The 25,048-nt window shown below is 38.8% G+C and overlaps 1 protein-coding gene across 7 annotated transcripts in view; it reads left to right on the top strand.

Moving 5' to 3' along the window:
- The window catches only part of COL11A1 (collagen type XI alpha 1 chain), a 235,817-nt gene that overhangs the window by 63,539 nt on the left and 147,230 nt on the right, over positions 1–25,048 (top strand). Inside the window, exons 6-12 of one of the 7 annotated variants that reach the window (XM_024101998.3) lie at positions 11,441–11,557; positions 11,831–11,977; positions 12,173–12,283; positions 14,864–15,118; positions 21,692–21,754; positions 23,525–23,566; positions 23,985–24,047. In XM_024101998.3, coding sequence (XP_023957766.2) covers positions 11,441–11,557; positions 11,831–11,977; positions 12,173–12,283; positions 14,864–15,118; positions 21,692–21,754; positions 23,525–23,566; positions 23,985–24,047 — 798 coding nt within the window. The remainder of the gene's footprint in view (positions 1–11,440; positions 11,558–11,830; positions 11,978–12,172; positions 12,284–14,863; positions 15,119–21,691; positions 21,755–23,524; positions 23,567–23,984; positions 24,048–25,048) is intronic. The other 6 variants (XM_024101999.3, XM_005285450.4, XM_024102000.3 and 3 more) reach the window with 6 other exon arrangements.

The following is a 25,048-nucleotide window of genomic DNA, read 5'->3' as shown; positions in this document are numbered from 1 at the left end:
CATACAATTTAAAATGGTTTTGCAGTATTCCACTTGAACACAGAGTGGAGGCCTTTAAACTTGTTCAACACTTAATGCAGCATTTATGGCCCAGTCCAAGGCCCACTGAAGTCAGTGGGAGTCCTTTTAGTAACTTCAGTGGCCTTTGCATCAGGCCCTCACAGTTTGATGTCTTGTTCATTTGCTTTTGTTAAGGCCTCTCATTCACACTTTGGTATTTAAAAATAAATAAAATAAACAAGCATTCCTGGGTACTTGGAGGTTTTGCACTATGTCTAAAAAATGTAACGTTCATAAAATAAAACTGGTATCATGACATTTTAAAGTGAATTAAAGGGACAGAAACTTAAAAAAATTAAAGAAAATTTTCACTTCTGGCTGTCTATTTAGTGCTGGAGTCCTGCTAGTGACTAAAAAGGACATATGGTCAACCAGCTGACAACCAAGAGTTCAGACATGCAGTTTTGCTCACGTGAAAAGTCCCAATAAAGTCAATGGATTCCTTTAAAATGTACTATTGGCAGGGGCGGCTCCAGGCACCAGCGCAGCAAGCACATGCCTGGGGCGGCAAGCCGCAGGGGGCAGCATGCCGGTCACCGTGAGGGCGGCAGTCAGGCAGCCTTCGGTGGCATGCCTGCAGGAGGTCCGTCGGTCCCGCGGCTTCAGTGGCAATTTGGCGGCGGGTACGCCGAAGACGCAGGACCAGCAGATCACCCACAGAAACGCTGCCAAATCCGCATGACCAGCGGACTGCCTGCAGCTGTGCCACCGAAGGCCACCTGACTTCCGTGCTTGGGGCGGCAAAAAACATAGAGCCGCCCCTGACTACTGGGCATCTGAAATAATCATAGAAAGTCAGCAATACTATTGTTGAGATTGAATGACTTTCATACCAACAGTTCTTGACTGACCTCAGTCCTAGATTAAATCTAGATTCAGAAAATTGACCAAAACTAATTAATGTATGTACTGTTAGAAGATATAGAAGAGACAGACCTGCTTGAATTTATCAGGAGTATGTTGCAGGACATCGTTACAGGAACTGATACTTTGACCAGAGCAGAAATAGACAAAATGTGCACTTGTAGAGTACTGTAATATATCCCCAATATCAACTACAAAGATTGGAGGAAATGTCTGTATTCCATGAAAGAGAACCTAAAATGGGGATAGGGTAAATGAAGTTTGTGCTGTTGCACCTAGAAAATTAAAGCTCATTCAATTTAATACCACACATTTCTTCACTAACACTTCTCTGAAACCTCCTGAGTTGTCCATAAACAGGAAGATTTAATCTGGGAATACAGATGAATTTGTAGACCACTGGAAGAAATATCTGAAGAACAAATATCTGATAAGAAGATGTAGGCCTTAAGTGACCCTGAGAATTTACTTTTGACCACTATGTGACCTCTACAGCATAAGAACCATTTGCTCTTTTACAACTAGTGATTTGGAATATCAGTTTTGAATTTGTCTCAGATGAACTAACCTGAGAGTTTGACTCTGCTCTAATCTGTAGATTTATTGGTTGCTGATTCTGAATGACTGGTTTTTTTTATGCTGTTTTTAAGTAGAAGTAAAAAAGAAAGAGAGGAGCAGGATTAATGCTCAAAGCAGAAGAAAATTGGGGTTTAAAGATGTATTTTTTTTTATCAATTTCTTGACCTTTTGGAATCTTCACACACAGTTCTTGCATAATGTTTTGGTGCTAGAAAAGGGATAGTTAATTTCCCAATTTATTTTCTTCACAACTTGGAAAGTTTTTCTTTTTTAGCATGTGCAGGGTGAAGTCTTACTTTACAGGAGTCACCATTAAAACATCTTCATTTGCCAATGGTTACCACAACGGTATCCAAGATATCACCAGTTTTCTCTATGCTTAGTCCAGGAAATAACTGCAGTATCTAAACACATTGGTAAATATGGTGTATTTTAAGTGTGTAACGGGTGTGACTATTTTTCTGTGCCCTTGAAATCTCCTAAACTTTGCTGTTCGCAGAGACTGGCTGCCTTTCTGTGTGCCGTTTAGGGTAGACTGTTCTGGAGGTAAAACATAAAATGTGCTGAAACTTTGATTTTACTCTTTCTTGTTTTGTTCTAAACTATCTAAACTATATGTCAGACAAACCGACATTTACTGTTTCTGTATGTGGAAACATTACTGTAATTGCTGATTTACTAATGGGAATCTCTATACTCCCTATTAATCTGTTTTTTGCTATTGGTTGTTCTTTTCTGCTCATAAAGTGTACATTAATTTCTGCTGGTTTGTTGTAACCATCTTTTTGATAATTACCCTCCATGCTTTTGGCTGTTTTTGGTACCTTGGAACATATAGGCGGATTAGGGATCTTTTACTTTTAGACTTGGTGAGTATTGAGTGATGGCCTGTTGTCATAAAGCCAATAAAGTATACACAGAAGTTAATTTCCCTAACTATGCAGAAGCTGTTTTCCCCTCTGCCAGAAAAAAAATTCCTGATTATGCAAAATGAAGAGGGTCCATAGCGGCATCTCCCAGATGGACCATAACCAAATGAAAAGTGGATGGGACAGATACATAGCTCTGGCTTTGGTTCTTAATAGTTCTAAATAAGGGGGAGTCACTAGATCTCATTTGAAACAGAAAATCAGGTTGCTTCAGGCCCACCATTAATAAAACTATTGGGACTGTTGATATCCACCAGAAAGTATCCTTATCCTTCCATCTTGAGATACACTCATTGTGTTTCCTGCCCATATTTGATGGTGAAAGTTGGGTTTTTGAGAGTTCACAGCATATTTGGTGACATTAGATAAGGGCTCTTTTTGGGGGGGAAATAAATGAAGCTGATACTGTGCTGGCTAGACAGCTTAGAAAATGGGCCTACAATGTGTTGGGGTAGAAGTAGGCCATGAGACTCTCAGGTCGCTATGTGGAACCTCCCTTCTGGCTTTCACTGGAGGGATTAGGGAGGTGGGAGGATCCTTACCTATTGAGAGCAGACAAAATAAGGGAGAAAAGCAAAGAAAAAGAGAGGAAAGCATTTCTGTAGGAGGTGAGGGTGGAGTGGAAAAGAGAGGGGAGCTTTCTGTACTTCCCATCCCTCACCTTAGAAGCCTAACAAACATTACACTCCTTCTGAAGGGGTCTAGAGATTATTGCAGTGTCAGCAGAACATTTGGATTGTACAATATGGTGAGATGGTAGGGGGCTACTAGCCCAATCTATTCAGAGATATTACAAGGGTGTTTGTGGACATACCTATGAAAAATTAGCCATTTATACTAAAGACACATTCTCTGGTGTATATGTTTTTTTTTTAAGTTTTCCATTTCATCGAAACCTGCTGTATATGATTTCATGTTTTAGTCCTATATTGGGTTATAAGATTAACTTACTCTAGCAGTAAGTTCCAAATAATGCCAGTCTCCTTGGAGAGAATTTCCAATAAGATCTCATTTCTTTAGGATACCAAGAAAACTAGGACATGTGTTATATTAGTGATGCAAACTTCACACATAACTGAATGACTTTACTGTTTGTTGAGAGAGCCTCCTTCATACTGAGTCTATACTTCACGAAGGAAGAGATTCAATATTAGGACCAGATTATGTCAAAGGGCCAGAAAGAAAAATCTCTGCCTGGTATTTTCAAGGGGGCCTAAGGTAGTTAGTCACCCAAATCCCTTGGGAATTCAATATGAGTTGGGAACCTAACTTCCTTATAAACGCTTTTGAAAATCTCATCCTCTGTCTTTTGTCAAAATCTTCCCTAAGTCCTAAATGAAAATGTATTAAATTCAATTCCAGCTAAATCATATTAGACTGGCCACAGCCACCTTACAGAAATTAGAGAAGAAAAAGACCTATTCAGACATCTATTCCATCCTCCTCAATGTTGGATTGGTCCCTGTAGTATATTTTCTAGTGAAGTGTCCAGGCTAGTCTTCAATGGTCTCAGCTATGAGAGTTCCACTTCTTCCCTTGGAAGATTATTCCACAGCCTAAGAAATCTCACTGTCTCACTTGTGCTGTAGAAATTGTTCCCAAAAGGGAGCTCTGCTTTGTTTCTTTTGGACCTGTCCCAAATTCATGGAGTTTTTTTAAAGAAATGAAATGTATGCTCTCAGTGATATGTGCATAGAAGCAAACATGCAAATGGCACCTATGCATGCTGTCTTGAAGACTCCAGGCATCCTTTTTACCTTGTTATTTTAGTCTACCTTCTTTCTACCTATTTTAGTCTATCTTCTGTTTTGATTATTAGAAAATCTGGTTTTCCATGGAATAGGATGAGGCAAATTTTCATGTCTAGCATAGGATCTTCATCCATACTTGGAGAACTACAGTTAACTAAATTAGCAGGTGGTAGAGATAACAAACTTTCTAATTCTGAACAAAAATTCGGAGACTTTTTTTTAAGGCAATGGACTTAAACATTGTAAGTATTTTGGTAGCCACTGATAGTCATCTGCTTATTTATGGCACCTTCATCTCCACCATGCACATTGCCTAGGCGATGTGATGCTAAGACTGTCTTTAGGTACATCTCATTTAGAACTTTCCCGTCTGTCTTAGGGGTGACAACTGCTGCCACCTGTGCATGTATCTGTTGGATTTTTAAAAATTCTCTCATTTTGCTTGGCATCCCTTCACTATTTTATTTCATTTTATAAAGTTCTAATATTCCTTGAATTGTTCAGAGAGATCTTTGTTCCTCTTTAGCTAGCGAGGAGGCTTCACTGACTCTCTAGAGATATGTCAGTTTGACCGTATCACAATATTTTGTTCTATAATATGGATTCCTCTCTCTCAATTTTCATTTGGCTCCTGCCTTATTTGCGGTGGTTTTATTAATTGTTCCCTGTCACCAGTTGTAGGTTTTTTTTTTTTTTCACAAATGAAAGTTGCAAAAATTTACAGTTGATAGAAAAATTTTTTAAACTTCCAAGTAATTTCTGGACTGACAGCAGAAGAATCCATTTTTAAAGTAAGGTTCATCTCAGAATTTTTAAGCCATTCCTACAGTCAGAATCTATCTTGCCTGCTGCTGTCGTTCTGGTGCCCCTTAAATTCATTTGATGAAGAAAACAGTGCATTTATTTAACTGAAGCTGCATGACAATCTGGTCGTGTAATATAATCACCCTGCTTGCTCTGGTAAAGAAAGCATGAGGTCATAATGGAAAGATTTTGTCCCATCAAGGAACAGCAGGTTTTATTCTTCATTGGACTTCTATGAAAACACCCATATGCAATAGTCATTACAGGAATAGCTCTGCTGTAACTATTGGTGGTCTTACCATGCAAGAGAAAAGAACAAAAGAAAATTGCATTCTGCTTGGAATGTCTGTTACTATTGTACTGAGCTCCAACTGTTGTCCCATTTGGCAGTCTTAGTTGCACTTCAGACACCACTACCATCCTCTCTGCAGTATCAAAGTGAAATCACTGGCGAAGATAATAATAATCATTAATATGGGACTGAATAAACTCCATTGTTGCCAGTGTGCTGAGGAAACTCATCTCTATTTCTTTTTCATCAGACCCATATATAGCCCTTGACAGGCCTTCCCAGTGTGCACCCAGAGTTGAAAGCCATTTGATAAAGCTCAACCTGGACAACATGGAAGTAAATTGCTCAGCTGTGACAGGTGTTTTTTGTATCTGTGGAAGTTAATAACCATTACACAAATCTAGGGTATTTGCCTGACCATTGTCAAAGTGACTCACAATCATCAATATTCATTAATGCTTCCTGACCCTTAGATTCCGTCACTGGCCAGAAATATCTTTCTTTTGGAATAGCTGGCAATGAAAATTAGTGTCCTTCTTTTCACATACAGTCTTCATTTTTGTCATCCATACCTTCATTCCCTCTAAGCTAGACCTTTGCAATAGACATTCTCTGGGATTATCTGCAAAAGCCACTCAGAAGCTCCAATTGCTCCAGAAGGCAGCTGCCTGTCATCTAACTAAACTATGCCAGCAAAAGCATATCACATCTCTGGCTCACTTTCTGTGGTGACTGCCAATAACGTCCCAGGTGAAATTGAGGGTACAGATCACAATTTATAAATCCTAAATAGCGTAGGCCTAGATTACCTGACGGCTACGTCTGTATCTGATCTATCTATGTATGGGTAACTTCTGCTTTTCTAGAATGGTGAAACTTGTAGGATGTGACAAAAGGGAATTCTCAATTTTCGGATGAAACCTTTGAAAATTGCTTTAATCACAAACACATTTAAGTACAAATCTGACTACATTTAGAAAGAGTTGGAGGGGACATCCCTTTGCCCAGACTTTCACTGATAATGCAATATGAAATTCTGGGGACTTGGGCCTGTATTTTCGAAGGTAGCCACTAACTAAGTATACTTTGATTTCTGGGGTCCAAATTGAGACATATAGTGCCAGATCTTCCAGAGATGCAGTATACCCACACCTCCAGTTGATGTTAATTGGAAATAAAAATCAGGCCCCAGGTATCAGAAACTGAACACTCAGAAATTGAGGCACCTAAAATTAGGACAGGTGACATGTGGGGGGGTCATGTGCCCCCCCAGATTTTTGCCAGAGTTTGCTGGCTCCACTCCCTCCCTGCAAGACAGCCACTGTAGCTAGCAAGCTGGGAGCTATGGCCATGGGGAGAGGAAGCAGCAAACAGCTGGGAGCTTCAGGGAGAGCTGCTGTCTCTCCCCGTGGAGCTAATACCTAGGAGCTTCAGGGAGGGGCCACTGAAGGTAAGAGGGGGGCACGCCTGGGGGGGGGCATGACTCAAGCTGTTGGGGGAATTGTGCCCCCTCTACTCTCAGCAGGCACCAGTCATCTCTTGCTAAGTGAGTTGTAGTTTCCATTGGTGGGCAAAGGGCATTCTGTGGGGAGATCATATCTTTAAGGTTCATCTTTAGTAGGAGGTGGTGCAGAGACACACTTTCCTGGGGGAGCACAGGGAGGGATTGTGCCTCAGAGAGCATCTCTTTAAGATGGGATACACCCCTTTAAGATTCTTGCATGGTGTCAAGTATCAGGGGGTAGCCGTGTTAGTCTGTATCTACAAAAACAACAAGGAGTCTGGTGGCACCTTAAAGACTAACAGATTTATTTGGGCATAAGCTTTCATGGGTAAAAACCTCACTTCTTCGGATGCATCCGAAGAAGTGAGGTTTTTACCCACGAAAGCTTATGCCCAAATAAATCTGTTAGTCTTTGAGGTGTCACCAGACTCCTTGTTGCCCTTTAAGATTGTGCACTCCGTGACTCTTGGTGTAGCTGACTTTGTGTAGTGGGGAGAAGGCATGTTCCCCTCCACTGGTTGTGTAGTGTGCACCCCTAGAATTGTACAGGGGAAGCAGTTGTGTGCAAGGCGAGAAGGGTGGAGTCATTGAATACTCCCACTAGCCTTTCTGTATAAGGGCTAGACACAATCAAATTTAATGTGTGCCACATGTTGACCACATCTCCTGACATGTGTCCCCCACTCCAGAATGCCCTTCTGAGGCTCCGTAATATCACAAAAAGCCTACAGACAGGCATCTCCATGGGCTTGAGGTTAATCTGCACCAGGGAGGAAAACTTACACCCACATTTCTCATCTACCTATGTACTTTCTGGTTTGCGAGCCTGCATAGCAATGGCAGACCAAATGTGGCTCTGTTGTTTTGAGAGTAGAGCATATTTAAGGAAGGTTTCATTTTCATTAGTGGAAAGGAATAAAACATAAATCTGAAAAAGTAAAATATTTTCCAGTTGATTGTGCATGATGTAACAGAGCCCTCCACATATCCATGCTTTTGTGTGTGGATTTTCTAGTTCTCATTCATAAATGTCTGGCTTTTCAAACTGCGCATCTGGCACCATCTATAATTTATTCACCACGCTCCTTTTTTTATGCTAACATACTTGGCACAGATTTTTTTTTCCCCCGTCAACATTTCTTTTGAGTTTGTGGCCTATGAAGAACGTTCTCTAACCCGCTCTTGTAATTTTATTAACCCCATAGTTGGCACAGGCCTGCATAGCTTTACCTTCAGAAACTCAATCGTATTGACATTTGTATGTTAATTATAATACTAAGCAAAATACAATTATATTTGAATTGTTAAAAGTGCAAAATGATTACAGAAGTGAGAGCTATTGCTTTCTACCTTTCCATTTCACTGCGATGCTATTGTTTACTACTTCTCTATTTCATTGTGATACTTATTTCAGAGTTAATATATTTCCTCTGGACAATTATTAAAATGAACACACTCCCAGTAGTATTTGTTTTTCTTTCAAATTCCCATTAGTGAAATATTACTTTCCTTAAACGTCTTTGTATACCTGTCCCCTTGGATTTTGGATGAATACTATTTAACATAGTTCATCCCTGGTATACCTCTATTGGCTGCAGAAGCACTTAAATGTATATGATTGATTCTCTCTGGCTGGCCTGTCGGGGTGACTGAGTTTGAGGTTTGATATTCCCTTGAAAACAGAACCTTTTCCTTCCATATCAGTACAGTTGTCAAGGTCCCACTGGCAGAAGATGAACAAACCATTTTATGGATTTATGTTCCATTGATATTTTAAAGGGCTCTTTTGATGCAGTTTTTATTTCTTTTTATTTTATGTGGTTGTTAATTGCCTCCTAGACTCTTCAAACTACAATTTCCTTTCTGATTATCAGTTTTGTTCTTCATTAGGAACACATTGTGTCTAGCTGTGTTTCCAGAGCTGCTGGAGCCAAAACAACTGCCATTGATTACTTCCTTGTCTGTACAAAAGTAGCGCCATCATGGTTGATCTCTGGGATGTGCAGACTTCTGCAATCTCTTCTGAAAGTTAAAGTCTTTCCATTTATTTTGCTGGGAATAGGATTGGGCCCTAACTCAAAGGCAACTGGGGAAGAATAAGCACACATATTTTACATGCATTAGTCTAAAATAGTGCCTATTCTGTACTATATAAATAAAGTCAAATTCTGATTGCCTAACCTATGCATTCACTTGAGACAATCAAAGCATGGTTTACCTGAGCTAATGCAAGTCTCATTGACAAACTGGCAGATTAAAAAGACAAAAATGTTCTACATAGAGGACATTCTACACCAGATTATAACCATTTAAAGTCACATTCATGATCTAACTAAATCACTGCTGTATGTTCAAAAGTGCTATTCATAAATATGAAATATAGTTTTGTGAGATTAAAAATATGCTTCAATTATACTTATCAACCTATCATATAAATATATAACAGGTGTTTGTTTTTTTCCTGTATTGAAACCGCCATATATTCCATTAAGTAAGAAATTGCCTAATTATTAAGGAAAATCTGTATTTTCTTTTTAGAGATGCAAACTATCAATACAATAATTTCATTTAATGAAAAAGCAAGAGACTGTTAGTTTTGATTTCAAAATTTATAGATATCAGTAACAAAATTGGTGACTGTAGTAGAACATCATGCATTTTGTTTTAACACCAGTGAATAGTTAGGATTGTGACAGGGATAAAATGGCAAAAGCCAAGTCAGGGGATTGTAGATGCTCAGGACCTTTTAGGATCGGTTCCATACTATTGTCTATATCTTCTTCTCATTAAAATGTCTTCAGGAGTAATAAAGATAACTATACCAAGTTGTCTGGCCAGCATAAGATGTTAAACCAGGAGCTTGGGCCAAATAATGTAACTTATTGTGGAACACAGAGACTGTAGTTTTAGTCCTGTCAACAATTTCTCCTAAAGTCTCAATACATTCCTTAATGACAATGGCATTTAACACTTTTATAAATCTTTAAAGCCCTTTATAAATATAATTAATTAATCTCAGCAATCCACTGAGATCGGTGAATATTCTCCTCATTTTACGGATGGGGACACTGTGACACAGGAAGAGTAGAAAAGAGATTTTAAAGGTACAAAGCGCAGGGAGGTGCCAAATCCTCATTGGGAGCCTTGGAAAGTTTCCCCCTAAATGACTAAGGCCACACAGTTAGGCAGATCCTAGCTACATCTCCATCTCCTTTGTACTGCTCTTGTGAAGCAAAGAGACCAGAAAGTGGCCCTGACTGGACAACTGTGGGTTCTCGAGCTCTGTCACCCACTCCGGATTCTCTAAAATAAGGGTAGTATTGAGAGGAGCTGAGGTGTGGTTGGAGCATGTTGTACTTTGGTAGCCCTTATTCAGTATAACAGTTCCTAAGGGGGCATTGCAACCTCACAGGATTTGTAGCAGCCTGGAGGCTGCTCTAATTTACTGCATGGGGCAAACCCATCCCAGGCACAAAGGAATGCAAAGGTAGTTTAATGAAGCCGACTTCTTTCCTCAGCTGTGCTGAGTGGCTCTCTATTATATCTGATGATCTGGCCCAGTAAGTTAGTGGTAGAGCCAGGAATTCTTGGCTCCTAGGTTCATGGTCAAACCACTACAAGAGCTAATTCTAAACCTAATTGTTCTTTGAAAATCTTTGGGACAAGTTCTCAGCTGATGTAAATTGTAGCTTCATTTAAATCAATGGAGCTACAACAATTTACACTACGTAAGATTCCGTGTCTTTGAATTTAATTGTGACTTTAAGGCACTCGCTGACATTGAGAGCACTGTGGAGCTGCGCTGCCTCCAGGAGCTCCTCAGCATAGAAGAGGAGCATATCTATTGCCACTCCCTTTAAAGGTGCGAAATTTATGTTACTTACCAGCTCATCTTCCACTCCACTGTCATATTTGGTACGGCTAGTGCTGCTAGCGGCACTATCCAGTTGCAGAATTCGGTCTCAGAGAAGTGCAGGGACTGCAGCTATGGCTGCCAGATGTGCAGGGGTCAAGGAGGTGTACTTGTGCCTTCCTACACACACTGCAAATCCATGCAGGCATTGGGCAGTTTTGAGGGGTAAAGGCCTCTGACCTGAGTAGGAAGTTAGCTGTTTTCCTATTCAGGCTACTTACAGAGTGACACTGTCATGGCTGTTCTGGTTACCTTTTCAGGAAGTCCAGCCTTTCCAGATGTTATTCTTCAGGACATGACAATTCAGTAATGGAAATGGAACACCATTTCTAGAAATCACAGTTTGTGGAAATATGCTACTTCTTTGCAGAGGGCATGTAGGGAGAGGAATCCAGGTAGAGAGATCTGGAGAGACATATAAATATATGGTTTCATTAAATGACAGTGGGGAACTCCCCATAATCCAAATTATAGCTGACTATTCTGTGCAGCCCAATAAAGAAGCTCATTTTCCTGTCACCAGTACTTGCTTTTTCATTACTTTTGAATTGTATGATAAAAAAGAAAATAAGAAATCTTGCTAATGAGTGCTTGTTCAATGAATAACTATGTTGAATTGTTTGTGCTGCCTTAATCCCCTTAAACTTTACTCCCAAGTAAAGGTTAAGATGCTTTCCAATACTGCTAATATAGTTTGCTGCCACTAACATAGAAATGCCTGATATTTTTCCATTTGTAATGTAGTACGCAACTGAAGATTTAATCGAATATGACTATGAGTATGGGGAAGCAGATTATAAAGAGTCTGACACAGTAACAGAGGGACCCCCACTATTCGAGGAGACAATAGCACAAACAGAGGTAACAAAATCTGGTCCGTTTGTTGTGCGGTGTCCTGCTGTCCTCTGTCATGTGGTTTGTCATTTTGTGTCATCTGTTTATCAAACTTATCATATTCCTTTCACTCACTCCTTTCCTATGTATCCATAACATTTGTTTTCACTTCGCAATGGAAGGCATCATGACTTACAGCATTCATTTTTCCTTTGCTTCCCTTTCCTTCATTCATGCTTTCTGCATTTCTTTTTCATTTTATTTATGTTTTTCCATTCCATCTTTCACCACATTTTTCAGAAAAAGAAAGCCAAAGCCAATAAGAAGAAGAGGACAGTGGCCACCAACTCAAAGAACAAACCCACAAAGGCCACAACAAAAAAATCTGAAAATTTTGCATCCAAGAAGAAGAAAAGTTACCAGGCAGCAGCAAAAGGCAAACTAGGGGTAAAGGTAGCAAAGAAATAATCAAGATCTTTCCCAGGCCAAGACTGGAAGATCTCTGATCATGAGACATAAATAGCCCTAACCCCACTAGATGAATACATCTGCGGCTAATGCCATAACCTGATTAAATAGTGATTCCTGCTGAATAGTTGCCTTTTTCTACATTTTTAATAATGCATTTTCTTTTTAACATAGGCCAATATTGTTGATGAATTTCAAGAAGAGTATAGCGTGACTGAAACTGACTATGGGATTTCAGAGGGTTCCCAGACTGAGGCTCCCAGGCAAACAACTGAAGCTAATGAGGTAATGAGGACTGGGAAAAAGTACAGGCAAAGATACTCTACAAATCAAGTTTTAATAGCTAACACATCACAATCACTCTCTGTTTTTACAAAAGGAAGAACAAGAAAGAGAAAACTTCTCTTCTCCCTGTGTGCCTCTGGGTAACTTTCATTGATGGGACTTAAACAATGGACAACTAGGCTCAAAACTTACAGTATTTTCTTGGGCAAAACTCCAGTTGGCTCTAGTTTGCTCAAGTAAATGCTGTAAAATCCTCAGACAACAAATGAGTCACTTAGCTACATGCCCTTTTGGGCCTTCTGCCTGTTACCCAGCAGGAGTAGCAAAGCATTACTCCCTTTACAGCAGGAACAGGTTCCTGTTCTCTCCATCCTGCTCTTCACTTTTTACCTTACACTTATATGCTCAAAATTCTGCACCTCTGCTGTGGTGGATCAATCCCTATATGAAAAATATATGCTGGACCCCGAAAGTTCTCTTTTACAATTTTAATACTGAACTGAAGCAAAGAGGGAAACTAACCACTGCTCTGCTGTTGCTTAAAACTGCTTATTTTGATATTCAGCCAATTGAAATTTTTGAAAGTAAATATTTTCCTTCATGCAAAGAGCAGCATATTGAAACAAGTTAAAAGCCATCATTTCCTTTAACAAGGAACAAAGAAGAACAAACACATTTTTTGCATGCTGTGAAGGCTATATTCATTCATAATATTCCTTGCTCGTTTTTTGTCAATAATTATATATTTGAGCTATGTATATGAAAAAAAATCAAATGATGATTACAAACCCTGCTAAAATGAATGCTTTTAGACAGCCACAGCCAAAAGCCTGAATGTTATTTCATTATTTTAAAATAACATTAAGTAACGTGCTGGCTAATTATGGTCAAGACATTTTTTTAAGGTTTTCTTTTACATAATCCTTTCAGAATGAACATGTAGTGCTTGGAAAGATGTACAAAACTACTTAACTCTTTTCCTAAAGCTACAATCATGGCTCATTCCATGTAAACATGAAAAGAAATGCTGAAATTGCTCAGCATCTTCTTTCCAGGTTTGGAACTGGAAAATGGCCGCCCAACAGTTGAACAGATTTTAATAATTTGATAAAGAACAAAAAAAGAGGCAAATTGATTTCATTACTTCCATCTTGTTCATCTTAGAAATTAAATGTGAACAGCAGGACTTTCTACTTTCAAAACCTGAATTCTAAGGTTTCATGATTATTTTGCAACAATTGATGAAATCAACAACATCAGACATTGGAGGGAGCTGTAGATAAACTTCTGGCATTATTTACAATGGTTTAGCCAATAATGCAATGTCATTATTGTAGTGAGAATCACTCAGAGTGCCAACATTTTTCTTCAGTGGGAGCTGCCTGCAGGTATTTTACATAAAGGAAAAATTTGACCCAGAACTCTGAACTCAGGTCTTCACATATAAGCAAAGAAGTGTTTGATTTCCAGAAATGATCTATACTGATGTAAATCAGAAATAACTATATTGTAGTTAGTGGAATTACACTGGTGTTAAATTGATATGAAATCAGAATCTGGCTTTCTGTTTTAATTGCCATTTATTTCCATGCCATCATGATCGTACCAATATAGTGTTAATGATTTCAGATGCACTGTTTGAGGACAAATCAATTCACCTCTGTGTAATATTCCAGGACATATGGCTGATATATGCAATATTTTGGCCCTGATCCTTTCAAAACCTTCCTTCCAAGAGTCTTATAAAAAAATCCATAGTCTTTTTTCCAATTTGCTTTGTACATCTGAGATAAGATGCTGTCTAAAAAGCTTTGGTGCTTATAAGTTGATTGCTTGGTTTTACACTATTTCATAATTGAGGAAGGAAGCTTTCAGAAATGTTCAACTTCATCTTCTATGAGTTTTGCAGTTGAAATCTAGACTGAACCAATATATATATATATATATATATATATAAACTGCTATGGAAGATGTGAACCAAGACTTGTGTGAGTGATAGATATGCTGCAAAATCATTAGAGGGGGGGAAAAGTTGAAACATTTAGCTTGGCACTGTTATTTATTGACACAAGATAGTCAAGAATGCTGTACATAACTAAAGAAATGCTTGCACTTCCTGCACATTACAAATTAGAATGATATTGTTTAAGCAAGTCTAAATTAGTTTACAGCTTATTGGGATGCATGTGTTTAATTGTAAATGTTTGACATTAAACGTGTGAAACCAAGCAAGGAAACTTAGATGTATTTGGCATAGAAGTAACACTGAGCGAGCAAATGCACATAGCATATTGCATATGCAGTAATAGATTCAATGTTTTGGGGGAAAAATGCCAATAAAGTGTATGAATGCATTATTTCCTTGTACATATTCATGTGCATAGAATGATCTTTTAATTAATTTGGAAGGCTGGTTTCCCAGTTCTTCAGAATCTAATTAAAAGACAACATGCTGTTTTTCTACTGTTCTGTCTTCTTTTAGACAAGTCATCAGTCAGTCTCCAAATGCATACATTGCTTTACTAACAGTAACCCACATATTCCTCCTATTCCCTGAAACTTTGCTGCATATATGAATAGCATAATCCTGTTGAAGAAGTATTTGCTGAAGAATACCTAACTGGAGAGGATTATGATTCAGAACATAAAAAAACTAAGGATACTGAATATGGAAGCAGAGGAGTAGACCTCAGTGAATCTGATCTTCTGGTAGATGGAGAATTAGGCGAATATGATTTTTATGAATATAAAGAATATGAAGAGAAACCAACCAATCCCACTAATGAGGAGTTTGGTCCAGGTGTTCCAGCAGAGACTGATATCACAGAAACAAGCGTAAGTTGGTTCCAGGCAAAATATGGTAGTATTAGATTGATTGAAGTTAGCAATTCTTTTATAATTGTCTAGATTTTCCTATCAGTTATCTGAGAATATAGAGCCTGATCCAAAGCCCATTGAAGGCAATGGGAAGACCCCCATCACCTTCAGTGGGCTTTGGATTAAACTTTTATTTTCTTTTACATTACTGAACCTCCTTTTGTTTTCTCTTCTGGAATGTCTAAGGAAAACTCATGAAACAAATGAAATTATTATTTGTTGTGCTAAAGCTGGAAAACAACGGAAGTCCTACTTATGGGTATAAGTGCATGAATTATAATCACTTTCATTCGTTTTATATGATGAAATAAGTGTTTTTGAGCTAATATACTTTATCATACTAAATATTTGTTTAAATGTGTATGAGTGTCTGCTCTGCAGCAGTGAAAAAATCCATGAGAGTGGGAAAGCAAAGGCCAGAACCCCGTGTGGAGAACCCTGCAGTGTTGCTTGCTGATACTGCCCTCAAAAGCAATAAAGCCATTGTCTTGCCGAGAGGGTTGGGTTCATGGCCTGCCAACTCCATGTTTCCTGAGGATCCAAAGGAAAGCAGGATGATCCTGTGGATCCTGTGAATCATACTCAGGGCTGACCTTCTCTTCTTTGCTGCTGTATAGGGACTCCTCTCCCCCAAACAGAATCATTTGGTTAGTATCTATTGGCTTTACCATTCCCTTCAGTGTAGCAAACTGCCCATTTCTCCCAGGAGGGTACAAAAGGCAAAGGGAACTAATACTCCCAATTGGATGTCTGATTGGGTAGCCCCTGCATGTAGTAGAAGGAGAGCATTTTGAGTACAGTGTTTGCTCTGTACCTGTCCTGGTATTCCGCACATAAACTCAAACGGGCTTACCTAGGAAATGATGGGGGCATGCCATGAAATTGCTTCTCCCCACTAACCTTCAGGTCCAGGGTTTTATGTCCCATTTACTGCTTCTTTGCTCCTCTCTCAACCATGCAGTGGTAGTTGTATTTGTAATAAATCTTATCAATGCCTCTGTGATATTAGTTTGGATTTATCATCCTCCTGACACAGATGGTGACACACTGAGGCAGAACTCCCTCGCAAATCTCCCCTGTTTGCTGCTCCTGTATGCTAGCTCCTCTGGTTGCTTAGGAGATGGCTTTTTAAACCCCAGTTCTCCTTGAGTTAGCCCTGCCCCCTTGTCAAGTGATCCTAACGGGAATAGGGATCAAAGAATGGCAGGCTAGAGTCTCATTAGAAAACTACCAGTCTCACCTAGCAGACTTCTAGGCTAAGCACACAACCCTCCCCCCGCCCCCACTCCCAAATCATGAGTAATACCACTACCTAGTAACATCTTAACAAGCAGTGTAAAAGTGAATGAGGAAAAACTCTCCCTTCTTCTGTAGTCTCAAAATTGAGGTATATTCTGCTGTTATAAATGATTTTTGCTCTTAACCTCCATAAGCATTAATGATGCCTACATATGAATCCCTTTAATGTTAATGAGAACATACCCTGAGAATAGAGCTATTTTCACTGATACCATACGGTAAATGATACATTATTGTGTAGACTTATGGAGACTAGGGTTCATTTAAGAGCTTCTCTTCTTGGTTGCTGGGCAAGATATTTGGCTTTGGATCATGGATAAAGAATGGGAAGTATCCTGTCATACAGCTGTTTGGCCACACATTAGTAACACCAGTTAATGTTTGCTTCCCTGCCCTACTGGAAGGGGAAAGAGTGGTAAAAATATATAGAGAAACATAGCACTTCATTTTCAATGTCACACAGTATTGAGTGATTCTTCCCTGAAACTTCAACCCCCTAATTTTACTATCATATTTGTTGCTTGATTTTGTTGCTCTGCTGTGCCATATCTTATTTAAAAACATATTTGTCCAGAGCCTGAGTAAAACTCAAAGAAAATATCCATTCAGCAGAAAAGAAATAAAAAAAAATCTCGGATCCTGATTCTGTAACCTTTTTTTATAATTAATAGCACTTATTCATGTAGGTAATCTCACAAATCTCAGGGGGCATAATCACATGAGTAAGGTTTTCAGAATCAGAGCATTAAAAATTGCCAAACCATTTGCATATATTTTTCTAAAATCAAAATTTTCTTAGCAGAACTAAAGCATTATGTGATCACAAAGGATATTGATTTCAAGTAGAAATGTGTACAATCATTGACAGCGGTGTTTGATTTTTTTATTTCTCTCTCTCTCTAAATATATTTTGTGCAACTATGTCCTCATTATTTTACATTTATTGGGGACCTATTTGAGGACCAGAATAATGTTGCTATCCTAAAGGAACTTATCAGAATGTGAATTTTTACATCTACGTAAATGGCTCTTTGGGGCATTAAAACAGCATAGGAAAAACACAAATACAAAATAACCCACCCACCCCCAACAAACAAACAAACAAAGAAACAAAAACACACCACATGTTTGAACCAAATATAACAACATATGGTGTGTTTCATTAACAACTCAACATGTGCCCATCTGCAGTTCCATGATATATCCTGTTCACATATGAGAAGACACTACAAATACTGGTGGTATCTGAAGTGATAGATGGTGATGTTTTTACTGGTACTCAAAGTAGAAGTATGTGACACTCAAGATATAGGCACAGACATTTTGAAGCTGATGGGCCATGTCCTGACATCTTTCTGCATCAAAGGCAGTTTTGTGCAAAAATCAATGGCAGGAGATTATATGGTATGTGGTACTTCCGTGTAATGTCTGTGAGAGAACAATGACTGAGAAAATATACTTTTTCAATTCTTTGAAAACAAATGTATTATGTGGGAGAATATTGCTTAATTAAAGAAATATTGCTTACTATTTCATTAAGTGTCCATTTCAAGGCCTAAGGTAATGAATAACAGCACAAGGGGTTAACTACCCCAATTGCTAAAACCTGGCCAGATTAAATGCATCAAGTAGCTATATAGTATCTTAATCTAAAAAGCATCTGCATCTGGTTATTTTGTAGTCCCTTTTAGCTTTCAGTAAATTTTAATAAGAAATAAACTTATAAAAGATGCAGTTGTTACAATCCAAATATAAATATTTAATGAAAATCAAAACCCATCTCACACCATCTCAATATCAAACATTAACTGTGGGTGAGATTTTCAAAGGTACAATAAGCATTTAGTAATCCAGCTACCATAGGCAGTAAATGGGAAGCAAGTTCCTTACTGAACTTTGAAAATCTCCCCCTTTCCTACCAAGTCATATTGTCGTATCAGAGTTTTGGTGTCTTTCTAATGACTCATAGCTTTGTGCTAAAGGGATAAGTTTCCAAAAAACTGAGACTCAGCCTCCACGTTTTTGCAGGTGCTCTTGGCATATCCAAGAATGGCAGATGCAAAGCTGAGTACTTTTTCCTCTAATTATCTGATCTGTACCCACAATCAGTTTGTTAGAGGCACCAGTACTCAGATCTGTGCCTGCATTTCCGACTGCAAAATACAATTGCAAACAACTCAACTCTTTGAAAATTTGTCCCAAAATATTTCAGTTTAAGTGAAATTATCCACAAAGTGATACAGGAATGGACCAGTGTTATAGTGTCATGGAAACGCACCACAGAGATATACATTAGTGACCTGTAAAAGCATACCCATGCTCCAATACGTCTGTTAGTCTATAAGATGCCACAGGACTCTTTGCTGCTTTTACAGATCCAGACTAACATGGCTACCCCTTTGATACTTGATTAGTTACCTGCACTCCCATGTTGTGGAGACAGCGCAGTCAGTTGCTCTGAGAAAGGACTGCAAGACTTCACTGTACAGAGAAACTTTTGGCTAATTCAGTAGAGTATTGACAGATCTAGAGAGAGCCATATACAGCACTCTGTAGCTAGAATGATCATAAGCAAAAGACAGAAAAAAATCGAGGGAGCTGGAGCATAATGGAGAAGTTCAATCTGTAAGGTGTTGAAAAAGGTTCAAAGGGCCTAGCTTGCAGAAATAAATAAAAAAGTAGACTAAATTGTAGCATAAAATTTTAGCATAAATGGAGAATTACATTTATCATATGTAATTTATGTTACAAGTTAAATTAATTTATTATTTTAACGTATGTCCAAATTCTGCTCTCGGTTACATCAATGTAAATCTGGAGTCACTCTGTTGAAATCAATGGAGTCATGTCAAATTTACACCATTTGAGAGCCATAGTCTGCAAAGGACTATTACTTGAGCACATCATATATGAAGTGATGTCCTTGGATGTCTGTGCCTATCAAAAGAAGCAGCAAGGATGAAGACAAGAATTGTATTGGAAACTTCTACAGTGCAGAAATCTATGCTTCCAACTTGAAAACATTTCAAGTTAATAACAGATAATTTTTTTTTTGGTGGGGGAGAGCAGTGGCAAAGGGGAGAATCATAAATTCCATGACTTGTACAAAACTTAGTACTCTCTGTCTCTGGTTTACAGCTTGTGCTGTTCGTAACTGCATTCTGGCATTAGCTTGTTTTTTATGCTATCGGTTTCTTATTTTCTGCTGCTTTGAGGACATAAACCTGGGCCCAGCACGTTTTGTTGTGCTGAATCTGAAAAGAGGTCTGAATCACAGAAGCTAATTCTTATGTTCCAGAGGGAAAGCTGGCCATCCTTGAGATGGATCTGAGCAGCCATGTAAGCATTATCCAGCTTTTTCCCATTTAAGGCATGGAGTCACAGACTCTTGTTAGACTTACATAAGAACATAAGAACGGCCGTACCGGGTCAGACCAAAGGTCCATCTAGCCCAGTATCCTGTCTACCGACAGTGGCCAATGCCAGGTGCTCCAGAGGGAGTGGACCAACAGGCAATGATCAAGTGATCTCTCTCCTGCCATCCATCTCCATCCTCTGACAAACAGAGGCTAGGGACACCATTCCTTACCCATCCTGGCTAATAGCCATTAATGGACTTAACCAACATGAATTTATCCAGTTCTCTTTTAAATGCTGTTATAGTTCTAGCCTTCACAACCTCCTCAGGTAAGGAGTCCCACAAGTTGACTGTGTGCTGCGTGAAGAAGAATTTCCTTGTATTTGTTTTAAACCTGCTCCCTATTAAACTTGACGCTGTATATGGCATTTGGACAACAAGAAATTAAATTAGGGGCATGGCAAATGACATCCCAGTGCTGGAACAGCAGGTTCCTTCTTGGCTGAGTAACAAGAGAGCCCTGAGAAATCTAGCCTGGCTGTATGGCCCAAGGAGCGGTGACCCCCCTACAAAATGCAGCTGCTGGCCTGTGATAAGGTGGGGCCCAGTGGAATGAAATTATCTCCATGACAATCAAGGGAGGTGGGAGAACAAGTAACTCAGCTTTTCTCATCCCTTCCCTCCATCTCTTAGGCTGGGTCTACACTACCCGCCTGAATCGGCGGGTAGAAATCGACCTCTCGGGGATCGATTTATCGCGTCCCGTTGGGACGCGACAATCGATCCCCGAATCGACGCTCTTACTCCACCAGTGGAGGTGGGAGTAAGCGCCGTCGACGGGAAGCCGCAGAGGTCGATTTTGCCGCCGTCCCTACAGCGGGGTAAGTCGGCTGCGATACGTCAAATTCAGCTACGCTATTCGCGTAGCTGAATTTGCGTATCTTAAATCGACCCCCCCCATAGTGTAGATGTAGCCTTAGTTCCACAAGACAGTAACTGCATCACTAGGGCTAGATTTAGTCCTGCTTCTTCCGCTGCCTCAGTATGATGCAAAGAAAGCAGTAAGGATGCATGTGGGGATGCTTAGAGGGACAAGAGGCTATTTTACAAAAGCCTCTTGCCTTCACACACACCCCTAGCACCTCTGCAGCTGCAAACCTTGGAGCATGAACATTTTCCCACCTCCTCCTGGCACAGTGGGTCAACCATCCCCAAAGTCAGGGTTTCTCAAACTGGGGGTTGTGACCCCTCAGGGGGTCACAAGGTTATTACACTGGGGGTCGCAAGCAGTCAGCCTCCACCCCAAGCCCCACTTTGCCTCCAGCATTTATAATGGTGCTAAATATATTTAAAAGTGTTTAATTTATAAGGGGGGGGGGCGTACTCAGAAGCTTGTTGTGTGAAAGGGGTCACCAGTACAAAAGTTTGAGAACCACTGCCCAAAGTCATTTGATTTAGTGTACAGCCACTCTACAAGACTTTCTGAAGCTCCCATTCTCTGTACGATCACATCACCTGTAGTGTGATATGCCAAAAATAAGCTTATTAAAAATAATATCCTCCCCCAACCACACACACACACACAGTTTTAGGATCTAATCCTACAGTCCTCATGCAAAGTCCCACTGAAAAAGTCATTGGGAATTTTACTGCTATAGATGCTACAGGATTAGTTAGATAATTACTGTTATTCCAGTGATTTCCAGTTTTTTTACTATTTAACACTTTTGTTTGATAAGATTTGTGTTTGTGATACATTTTTCACGGCACAAATCCACTCCAGCTTTAGTTTTAAATAACAGAGTGTCTGTTTTTCTCAGAGTGCACAGGATTCTTAGGCCTAATGTATATTTTCATTTTTTTCCATTTGGCAGGTGACTGGGCATGGTGCTTATGGAGAAAAAGGACAGAAGGGAGAACCAGCTGTGGTCGAACCTGTAAGTACATGGGTGGAGATTTTCTTTTATGAAGTGCCAGGGGATTTTCATAGATAATTTCAGTGCCAAACCATGTCACCTATGGCTAGGAAGTCAGGATATTATATGTGATCTCCCCCAGTGCTATCACCAGTATTATTCTGTGGACTAGCAACACAAATGATAAAGAAGAGCCCCACAGACACACCTCCTTCTTCCATATACTGGGCCAACTATGATGTCCCTAAGACAGACCAAACCTTCTTATGGACATAAAATAAATAGCCTCAGAAGAATTGTTCCTGTTAGTTTTCATCTTACTGTCCCACACATCATGAGACCTGCCAACAAAATCCCTATATTTGTTTACGTTTACTGAAATACTTGCTTTTGATGTTGTAACATGAATACATAAAAACAGTAGCACAGGGTCATGTAGCACCATCATGAAGCAACATACTGATGCTCTGCTTATTTATCCTGCATTCAAATTTGTGAACATTTAGCCATGGTAAAGGAGCAGCCTAAAGAATGCCTCTCAGCTGTGAATAGCAATGAAGGCAGTGAAGCAGCTTTTACACTAAGACACAGTTATGTTGTAGCATTGTAGTTTGGATGAATATTATAAACCTGCTTTAAAAAAATATTGCAATATCTTGTCTTAACGTTATAGAGTGGCTAGCAGAAGCTGAGTGCTACTGTCATTTAATCCCCTGGAAGTCTGGCTCTCCAAACATATATTTGACTGGAGTGGAAATAAGTGTGGTAATTTTTAATTAGTTTTTAATGGCAGTTTGTATCACAAAACTATCACAGAGCTTAGTGTTTCTAGAAGTCACTGGTCACAAAAGGTAAAATACGGTAACAGAGAATGAGTTGCAAGTCAGGAATGAAACACAATGACAATTACATATGGAAAATCTCAGACTTCATTATCCCAGAAAATATCTGGTTCTTATAAACTACTGTCATTCCCCACTGCTATACTTAAATTCTCTAGCAGTATTTTTTAAAAAACCAGTTGTGAGTCAGGCTGCATACAGCATACCATGCTAAAAAAACTCTATGTGTAAAAAGGAAGTTTCTGAAGCCAACCCAATATATTTAAAGCTTCTACTGTAGTAATAGAGGCTTCACCAATATTTCATTTTGAATTTCCTCTTGGAGCAAAACCCTCAGAGCAGCTGTTTGATACCAAAAACATGGTTTCAGGAGAAGGTTCTGGATGATATCATAAGTGTGTGTGTGTGTAGGCAGGCATATAACTCCATGAAGCAAGTAATTCAAGATCGTCAAGACCTGTAAGTCTTCCCCACTTTTAAAGTTGGAGAACTATAAGGTACAGTTCAGCTCCTTCCTAATTGTACCTCAGAAGCCATCAGCAAAACTGTCCTTGCATAAAATGGAACAAAACCAGGATAATGTTAAATCAGCATATATGAGTTACCATTGTGCCTATTCTGCTAATGTTTTTTTCTTGAAAATTGGTAGCACAGAAAGTGTGACATTGCCTAGGGTAATTTAGGAAACTTCTGTGCAATTATTTTATATACTACAATGGATGCATTGAAAAGTACAAATTATAGTCCCTGAGAGAAAATGTTAACCTTAGTAGTTATGGAGAGAAGATTTGTTGTGCTTTGATGAGAACAAACAGATGGGTATGGAAGTGAAAACATAAGGATTATAATGTCATAAGACTCCTTGCTAATTTTATTGCAATTGTAATTTATTCTTTGCTTTTTACACTTTCTCTAAAAGATAATGAGTCTGGTGTCATTTTTTCTATAGGGTATGCTTGTTGAAGGACCAGCGGGACCAGCAGGACCTCCAGTAAGTGGATATTTTCTCATTTTGTTTGGTTTTCATAGTTTAATTATAGTTTCATTTTAGTGCATTCAGTGTGTTCATTGTGCTTTGGTACTTATGAATTGACATATTTAAAAATAGAGACATCATTTCTCATGTAGAATGTACTCAACACAGTAGAATAGGGCAAGATTTACAGAAGATCTCAGCTCAAGTGTTTTCAGTGGGAGCACACTGGGTGCAGAGAACTTTTTTGAAAATCTGGCCCAATTGTGGGTGCCCAGAATTTTGAAAAACTGTACATTAATATAGAAAAAACTCTGCCTTATTATTTGGAGATAATCATTTATGGGTCTTAAACATAATTTTGTGTAGACAATAGTTGAACACACTGATACAATCAGTCATTCAGCATAACCATTTATGGTCTGTTTTTTCATAGGGTCTTACAGGTCCCCCAGGTTTACAGGGTCCCACTGGTCCTCCGGGTGACCCTGGTGAGAGGGTAAGTCAAAATATGGATTATGCAGTTTATTAATGGCATATATGGCTCTAATCATTGTAAGATTTAAATGGGACAGATGCTGAACTAGTGTATATTGAGGTAGCTAAAGTGTAGTTCGTGGAGCTGCAACAGTTTACACCAGCTGAGGATCTGGCCAATATTTCTTTGTAAGTAGCAATACATAGTGAAAACACAGGAGAAAGAAGCAATGTCCCTGTGATGCATTTCTAAGCTTATAGTATCAATCTAACCCTAATCTCACTGTGTTATTTTGGTGTGAATGATTTTAAAATGTAATTAAATAATCATAAAAATCCAGTTACAAATCTCTGATATAAATTTGAATGATATTTAAACAAAATGTATGAACAATAAACCACTGAAATGAAGAGATGAATAAAGGTGATGATATACAATAACAAAATCCTCACTGAAATGATGGACACAATGGATACTGTCTGTCTGACCTATGTTGGACATATTGTGATCTTTGATGGTGCAAAGACAAATGAGCTTATTAGGTAGCATTACATGATATGGTTCTTGAAAGAAAAGGTGTGGTCATGCCTAAAATGATTATCTAAGAAAACCCATTTTAAAGTCATGTATTTAATGCAACCATTACTTAAGTCTTCAGTGTTTTCACAGGCCTTTTGTATAATTTTAAAACAGCCTAAATGCATTCAGTTCAGGAAAATTTTCTATTGCAATAGACATGAAATAAATATCACTCAGCTTTACCAGTGACAGTTTACTGAAAAGTCTAGCATGTTCATGAAATATTTGTTTCTGGGAGGCACTGAGAATACAGCAACTGTTCACTGAATAATTAGACATTTTTGTTAGAATTCTAAATCATACCATACACTACATGTAGAAAACGGACTGGCATAAGCATTTTTCTTCAACCTTTATTCTTATAGATTTAATAATTCCATATATCCTTATGGATTTAAACTGATAAAGTAACTCAGAAACTTAACATGATTACAAGCAAAAGG

This window comes from Chrysemys picta, chromosome 8 (assembly GCF_011386835.1).
Source record: "Chrysemys picta bellii isolate R12L10 chromosome 8, ASM1138683v2, whole genome shotgun sequence".
Lineage (NCBI taxonomy): Eukaryota > Metazoa > Chordata > Testudines > Emydidae > Chrysemys > Chrysemys picta.
This window is presented reverse-complemented; position numbering and strand designations above follow the sequence as displayed.